An 8,373-nucleotide genomic window follows, 5' to 3' on the forward strand; every position below is an offset into this window, starting at 1 on the left:
AATTTTATACATCATTTTATGTCAGACATCTATCTATCTATCTATCTATCTATCTATCTATCTATCTATCTATCTATCTGTTATTCGGTTAGTTAGTTCTCTGAATACGAATGGGGAAATGAAGTTTCGTGGAATTGTTGTACTTGTGTGTTTAGTCAAATAAGTAATAGTGGTGGGGGAAGTGTGTTCAGCCAATCAGGAGTCTCTATTGACCGATAGCCAATCAGAAGGCGAGCTGGGTTTGTGATGAAGGAGGTGCTTTGAGTTGAAAGCACGAGGTTTGTGTAGCGGTGACAGCAGCTTCAGTAAAGTCTGTCTCGCCCTTTCTCTCTCTCTCTCTCTCTCTCCCTCTCCTTCACACACACACACACACACACTCAGAGCTCTTTCTGAAAGTCTAAGGAAAACAGTTCAACTGAGAGAAAAACGTATTTAAGCCTCTTTTAAAGGAAATCTTTTAAACTGAGCTCTCACAACAGGCAACTTTCTTCCGAGGAGGACACACTTTCACGAGGTAAGCTATAATACATGTTGGGGTAAAGAGAGAGAGAGAGAGAGAGAGAGAGAGAGAGAGAGAGAAAGAGAGAGAGAGTAGAAATATTGTTAATTCTTCGTCATCTTTGCACAGCAGTTTTAATAAACTATGACCTAAAATTCCCCCATGTGCTGACAGTCAACTGAACTAGTTTCAGCAGTAGATACTTTCATTGCTTCAGTCAGAGTGCACATTCAAAGTGAAAGGTGTAGTTTATTTGCTTGTTACCACAGTATTTTTTAGAATGAACAACTACACTTTTGGGTTTATTTGTTTTTTTAACCTAGAGGTTTTTTGTGTTGTTTTTATTTTTTTACAGTGGAAATCCTCAGTACAGAAACAGATAAGTGACTTAATGTAGTAGCAAGGGATAGAACTGAGTACTTAGAATAAACTTTGGTTTAGTGTTTGTTCGTGTTCAACAAATGTAGTGAATTAGATTTTTAGCTGAATTTTTTTACTGTTTTTTTCCAGTGTAGGTCATTTGTTGTCAGTCAGCTGAATAGAATGAGGAAAAGGTAGTTTCATTTTCTCAGGGATTTACTGTTAGAACGGAAAATAGGCTAACACTGTCATTTGAAAATTCTCAGTGGTATAAAGTGTGGGCCAAAAGGTGAATGGAGCAAGTCACTACGTGTCTGTGCTGGAGGTGTGAACAGAAATTGAGAATGAACTGTTGTGAATTAACTTGAGGATTCACCCCTTTATAGTACATTTCTATCTAAGTTTAGAAAGCAGTATTAATCACCAGTTAACATCAATAACTTCCCAAAAACTTTTATTCATTTTTTTATTTATTTAGCTTCTGTGCCTGCTGGTTTATACTGATTTCTGTGGAAATAGTTAATTGAAAGCGCATTGTACTCAAAAGGAGAAATCACCACACAAGACAACTGGAATAAAACCAGAGCGTCCTTCAACAGAACTAAGAACAGGGGACAGTTTAGATTCTGCACCTCGTAACAAGAAAACACAGCAGCAAAGTGTCTTTATGAATTCATCTTAGAAACAGAGGACTTTATCACACACAGTAGAGTGGAGCAGTGTAGAAATTGTTTTGAATTGATGTAAAATATTGCTTTGGATTATCTAAAATTTCCTTCACAAGGTTTCCTTCAAAATGTGTATGTAATAATTTAATAAACACAGTTAAATTGCTGTATTTTTATTATTTGAGTAAATATTAAGACTGCAGTAAATATAAACTGGATAAACTGCTGTTGCTGATGTGATTTTAGGTTAGAGATGTTAGAAGTGAATATGGGGGCTAAGAATAAGGGTTACTCTTTCCAACAAGGTTTTACAGCTAAAGCAAGGGTTCCTCCAAACATCAGGACCACACTTGATCCTCAAATGAGTTCACAGAGAAACAGACCGACCTCTAGTTTAATTTTTTACATTTATTTTACAAAAGACTAGGCTGATATCGCAGGGGAAATTAGACTCGGCTGTAGATGGCTCAAAAAAACTATTACTACTGTATAAAAATATCCCTAAGTGACATAAATTAAACAAGTAAATATAAGTTTGAATCCCCTGGGGTCTCGGAACACTCGTGAGGTCCGTTTGGGGTTAATCGGAAGTAAAAGTGTGGGAACCTTTGACCTATTGGAACTATCACTAGGTAAAACAGATATCAAAATAAAGCCGTCTCTCTTATGGTTTCCTTCTCAGACAGCGGCTCACAGCGGAGAGGAGGCGACTTTTCCCGGACGGAGACATGTCTGATCTGTCCGGAGCCGAGTGTGAGATCGATGTTGAGAGTCTGGGGGCGGAGGGCGAGGAGCCGGAGTCTTTCGGCGCGCTCTTCCCCGGCGCCGGAGACGATGAGCTCGGGGTTAAAGACGAAGAGCGAGCGGCCCTCGCGAGCCCCAGCCCCGGCCCTGGGGAGCAGAAGAAACTCAGCCGCACGCCGAAGTGCGCTCGCTGCCGCAACCACGGCGTGGTGTCCTGCCTGAAGGGCCACAAGCGCTTCTGCAGATGGAGGGACTGTCAGTGCGCAAACTGCCTGCTGGTGGTGGAGAGGCAGAGGGTCATGGCCGCTCAGGTGGCGCTCAGGAGACAACAGGCCACAGAGGTGAGCTGCCTTCCCTCAGAAGTGGGTAGAAAGTAAATAAACCTGCACGGTGTCTAATTTATATAGCCGTGTTTAAGCCTGTATATTAAACGCCAGTGGTTTTCAAACTCTCGTAAATCATTTAAATGAAATTATATAAATTAAATTATACGAGATACAGAGAAACCTGCTAAGATTAAAAATTTGGAAAATATAAACAGCCTTTAATACACGCATTAATGTTTGCACAGGCCACAGTTTATTTATATATATATTATCATTTGTTTACATTTTACATGCTAAATTCAGTCGTATTTAAGTAAATATAATAAGTAAATATGACTACATATTAAATAAGCTGTTAATTATTAGCCTGTGGTCTGTCTGCACTCTGAAAAACAAAGCTGTTTACACATTTTAACATTTAAATACTCATAATATACTGAATTTAGCGTGTAATTTTTTTTTCCAAAAATTTAAACGGAACAATTTCTCTGAACATGACGTGCTCATTTAATTTCACTTCCAACAAAATACATCATTTGAAAACTAGTGTGATCTAATCTTACTTAATATGTAGTCGTATTAATTTACTTGCGATAAATGTAGTCCAGAGAAATCCCGAAAAACATGGATACCATTAAAGTTATGAAACATTTTGAAATGGCAAATTTCCACATTTCTAGCCCAAAAATGATGCAATAAATCATGCCTTAAACGAGTGTGTGCTTGTGCTGCGGTGTAGTTTTTTAGTTACTTTTCAAAAGCCTGTTTTTATACTCCCTCTGATTTTTAATATTTAGGATAAGAAAGGAATATCGGGAAAACCAACACCAGCCGAGAGACGGACGATCTATCAAAGGCACATTCGCCCGTCCACGATGCTGGCTAAAAGTATCTTAGAAGGTAAGAGCGTCATCACAAATGAAACAGTAACATCCAGGCCTTAATGTGCTTAATGTCCACAGATATTTACACTCTTTTATTAAACCCTTCACTCATCGTTTCTACCTTTTTTTAATCTCTTTTTCAGCTTTGCCTCTATTTCTTTAATTCAACAGCATCCTGTTTTAATATCACAGAGGCAGCAAATATGTAACATTACACTTTTCTGGCACTGAAGGTCAAATTAAATCAACCAATTGCAGTGCTTACTTCCCGAAAGCTCTGTATCCATTTATAGTGATATTGAAAAGTCTAACAGCTGACAACCGCAACCCTGAAATGGATTTAGTGGGAATAAAGATGATGATGATGATGATAACAGCTGACATGTTCTTTTATATTTCTGTAATAAACGTGCTATTAATCCAAATGATAACATCCTAGTTTTTAAGCTCACTCTCAATTTATTTCATATAAAAAATGAAAAAAATAAAAGTGCTCTGTGATGTGTTTTGGAACTAAATTCTTCATTGTAAATCAATTTTTTAAGAAAGAGAAAAGATTACATGGGTATTGTTTATATTCATTTCATTTTTGGAGTGGTAGAGCTCACGTCTAAACTAGCTCTTTATTCTCTCAGGGTACCGTCCTGTCCCAGCTGACACCTTCCTGGGAGCCAGTCCCGCTCTTCCACCTCCTCTCAGCGACCGAATGAGGAAGAGACGTGCCTTTGCTGACAAGGAGCTAGAAAGCATAATGCTGGAGCGGGAATACAAGGAACGGGAACTCCTGGAGTCTAACCAGTCCGCATCTGCGTCCCTGTTCCTTCCAGGAAGTGTGGTGCATGCCGCTGAATATAACTCTTACAAGACAGCTTTTTCCTCATCATCTGCACCAACAGCCCCTGAGACGGCACCCAAGGAGCTGTGTGGCTTTCTGCCCGGGTGCCTGGACCTGTCTTTGGGGTATGGCGCATCCAGCGGCCCAGCAAATGTGGAGCTGATCTCGTCCAATGTGAGTGTGGCCACCACCTACCGCCAGTACCCAATGTCTCCACGCTTTGTTATGTGGCCGAGGGGCGGCAGTAACCTCAGTGATGCGCTTCTATACCAGCAGTGTCTCCTCAATGCCACAGCCGTGCAGAATCTCAAACCTGGTGCCGTCTGGGATCCAAAAATGATGGCATCTAATGAGAGCCACTCGCCCGAACATGAGTCCTCCTCAGCCGCCTCCAGACTCGAGGGATCACGGGCAGCTCTGGATCCAACTGAAGTGCAACCTGGGCCACCAGAGGCGCACAACACCAGGGAGAGATCTGCTTTCTCGCCCCCAAAAAGAGGCTACAGACAGGCGTTCACCAGTGGCCCACTACACCCAGCAGGCCACGAACATGTGCTGAACAAGATGAGCAAAGATAGCGCCAAGCACACACTGTCCATGAAGCTCAACTCCTTCCATTCCCTCATTCAGCAGACCCTGAGCGAAAAGGGCCCAGAGCTGAGGAGCCCCTGCTGTAAAGACTTGCTGGAGGAGGCTGCTAAGAAGTTCAGGGACGGCTCAGCCAAAGATGCAGCGTGCTTTAAAAGCACAGAGAGAGCAGTAAAAGACTCTATGGTCAAGCCGGCAGGCACAAAGGTTTCTTCAAACGAGCCTTTGTCATTTTCTGTGGAAGCCATATTAAAACGGCCCTCGCTGCCTGTAAACCGTGCGTCCCAGTAAGGGCTGTCTGTCCAAAACATTAATCAAAAAGGTACTTATGGACTAATGCTTCGATATATACTGTGTATTTATTCTAACTCATAGACAGAAATAGATTTTCCTGACTGGCTGTATGTGAATGTGAGATCAAACAACTGGTGAGCACTCATTCAATTGTTCATCCCAACTCCACCAATGCTTCTGTACATAGCCATGTAAATATTACAGTTTGTGAAACAAGCATGTTGTAAATCAGAGTGTAGAGTATTTAAATGTATCGCTAATTTTTTTACCTCAATGTGTCAATAAAATTTCATGAAAATTCATCCCAATGTTGAAGTATATATTTTTAAATTCTAAAATCACAATTTTAATGTTAACTCTATAAACACAGTTAAAAATTCCTGACAGATTGACACATAACGACTAAGAAAAAACGTATTTCCAAACGTATTTATCACCAACTAGGTCAACAGTAAAGTTGTATAAATAATAGCACATTTAAGTGTATATCCTCTTGTTGTAAACATGTTTTTTCACTGGTGAAATAATTTAGTTGTCAGTAACACAAAGAAATTCTCTTTTATATTGTTTTACATGTTCGTAGACACTTCACCAGCATCCAACATTAATCAATACGATATGTTGGGTGCAAATGTGTGACCATTTATCTCTGGTGTAGCTGACTGAGTTTATACACAGCGATGCAGCTACAGATCCTGAACACCTGCTCTAGACATGAATTATGTGAATATGTATCACAGATGCCACCTTATCGTCTTTTTTAACGGAAACTTGAGGAGTCCATAAATTGTGAAAGTCTCACAATCCTTGAGGTTTTCCTCCTTTCAAACCCTTTGAGCTATCGACTGATGTGGGACACTGAGCTGTGCTTCAAGTCCACATATGTCAACTTATGACAGTTGTAGAGCTTAAGAGGAAGACCAAAGATTCACAGGAGAATCATTTATACGCTGCTTAACACCTGTGTCCTTTATTATTAAGTCACATGGACAGTGTGCAGTATCAAATATCCATCTATTTTTACACTTTCTCACAAGAAAATGCCTTGACATGCTACATTAAGTAGGCATCAACACATACTGTAGCACAAATATATGTTATCAGTTCAGATATAAGTCTGAGGTAGGGCTGGGCAATTAATCAAAATCGATATTCAGAACTTCTAATCGACATATTTTTGTCTATATCGATTATGTCAATTATTTATATTCTATGTCCCCACTGTGTGTTCATGTACTGCCCCTTTAAAACCACGCTACCAAGCTGCAGTCAGGTGATTCTGCCCCTATCGGCCACATGGAAGCAACCTAAACGGTGAGGCCGACCAAGCGACTAGAGCAGCTCATAGTGGACATGCTGTGTTTTGACTATAATTAAGCGACCAAAGCACAATCACACACCAAATATTAACAGTGCTCAAAAAACGAGAGGAACAAGCTCCCAACAACATTTAGTAAAAATATCCTAGCTTTAATACTGGAGCATATTTACAGCACAAGGCTCACCACTGAGCTATTAGGATCAAAAATACAAAAATGAAATAATGGTTCATTAATTACTACTAAAATTAATACTACATTGCTCACTGTGTGGTGCAGTATGTAGGTCATTAAATGATGGCTTCTTACATTCATGCACATGTTACATGCCTCTCTGCCTATTCTTCAGTTAATGATTTGAGTGGGGAAACCATAGTGCCATGATTTTTGCAGTGCACTACAAATGGAGTAGGCAGCCATTTTATATTTCAGACCCAGTCATTGTCGAAAAATGCTGTGTTCAAGCAATTTAATAACAAAAATAATCCACACATTTGTATTAAGAGTTACAATAAAAGTACCTGCCTATAATTTTCATTCTAGTTCAAGAAGTTGAACAGTACCCTTCACTAGTCCACTCACTAAATACCCCTTGAAAAATCCCTCAGTGCTGCAATAAAATGCAAAAATATAAATGCGTTAAAATATATACACAATAATGTATGAAAGAACCCCTAGCTGTGTTGATGGAACTTGGGAATGCTTCTAGTTTAACAAAGAAATCTGTGTAGATTTTTCTCACACGTTTTAGCTATTTACAGTAAACAGTTCCTATAAATAGTCTTGAGATATGTGGAAAACAGGTCGAAAATTTGTGCAGCCAGGCAAACATGGGGAGATTGCAAGGAGATATCATTATTATTTGTGGTTCAAATAGTTCCAGGCCAGCAAGGATACATAAGCTAGTCGAGGTGAAGTGTTTGCAGATACTAACTGCTGCTGATAGAAATCTGCTGATGCCATCAAGACAGATGAGCTTCATTCCCAAAGTGTCAAATTTAGCGCGTTATAGCGAAGTGCCCTGGCTAGTATCGCAAACATGTTTATTCAGCTCCTGTTACCAGCCGTCTCCCATCAATCTAATCTCAAGTGTTCCTTCAAACGCAGCAGATAAATGAGACAGCTAAGATAACAATTGTTTATTTGAAGCTAGTTACGCTAACATTAGCATGTCCCTCTGCTACTGTGGAATTGTTTTAGACATGTTCTCATTTTGTACTCTTGTTCTGTTGAGCTCACTGGTTGAGGATAATCTGATAATACATGTGTCAGTGCTGATGCAGCTAGTTCTGGCTTTCTCTCAGAGATCAGTCACAGTCGAACAAAGAAAAGGAGACATTAGCTTTCATGCAAAACTGCTTATTTACATCTTTGCTTTCCAGCTGCAGTAAGCTAATACAGTACTGCTAATTACCAAATTGGCTTTATACTCCTATGGTCTCTGTTGCTGTTATAAAAAACTGAAAGATTAGCATAGTGCTGTTTAATACATTTATAATTATCTGTCATTCTTTTCAGAACCAATGTTTGTGTCTCAGTACAGTTTGAAATTTTAACTGTACAGAGTGAGAAATAACATTCTCAAAATTTTCATATGGTTTTAGGACATTCTGGCTTGTCTATTATTAATCAAATCTTAAAAAAAACCTTAAAGAATAACTGAAGCTTTGAAATTGCATGAGGGAAAATAATGACAAAATGGAGATACTTTACATTGTGCTTAGTGTGATGTACATAATTGAAATGGGAAACTGTAACTTCCTAATGTGCCCTGTATTTTTTTTTATCAACCAGATAAATCACATTTTACAAAACTGAATTATAAATTCAATGCTCCTTTGGATTTTACATTACTG

General features: G+C 39.2%; 1 protein-coding gene across 2 annotated transcripts; it reads left to right on the plus strand.

The window, feature by feature from the left end:
* The first annotated feature begins 288 nt into the window (after positions 1 to 288).
* Positions 289 to 5,470, plus strand: LOC136676814 (doublesex- and mab-3-related transcription factor 2-like). Of its 2 annotated transcripts, XM_066654049.1 has the most exons (5): positions 289 to 514; positions 2,210 to 2,612; positions 3,395 to 3,497; positions 4,117 to 4,490; positions 4,593 to 5,470. In XM_066654049.1, exons 2-5 carry the CDS (start codon positions 2,256 to 2,258, stop codon positions 5,193 to 5,195), a joined length of 1,437 nt encoding a protein of 478 aa, XP_066510146.1. In that variant the 5' UTR covers positions 289 to 514; positions 2,210 to 2,255; the 3' UTR covers positions 5,196 to 5,470. The 2 variants fall into 2 exon arrangements, with proteins under 2 accessions (XP_066510146.1, XP_066510145.1); XM_066654048.1 differs by having other exon boundaries at positions 290 to 514; positions 4,117 to 5,470.
* Positions 5,471 to 8,373: the final 2,903 nt, after the last annotated feature.

Source organism: Hoplias malabaricus, chromosome X2, assembly GCF_029633855.1.
Source record: "Hoplias malabaricus isolate fHopMal1 chromosome X2, fHopMal1.hap1, whole genome shotgun sequence".
NCBI classification, from domain to species: domain Eukaryota; kingdom Metazoa; phylum Chordata; class Actinopteri; order Characiformes; family Erythrinidae; genus Hoplias; species Hoplias malabaricus.

What these genes read in the sequence shown, in the direction of transcription:
- LOC136676814 (XM_066654048.1), top strand. Translation starts at nt 2,256, where the DNA reads ATGTCTGATCTGTCCGGAGCCGAGTGTGAGATCGATGTTGAGAGTCTG. An exon ending in GGAGACAACAGGCCACAGAG is followed by an intron (nt 2,613 to 3,394) that starts GTGAGCTGCCTT and finishes TTTAATATTTAG; the next exon opens with GATAAGAAAGGAATATCGGG. An exon ending in GGCTAAAAGTATCTTAGAAG is followed by an intron (nt 3,498 to 4,116) that starts GTAAGAGCGTCA and finishes TTATTCTCTCAG; the next exon opens with GGTACCGTCCTGTCCCAGCT.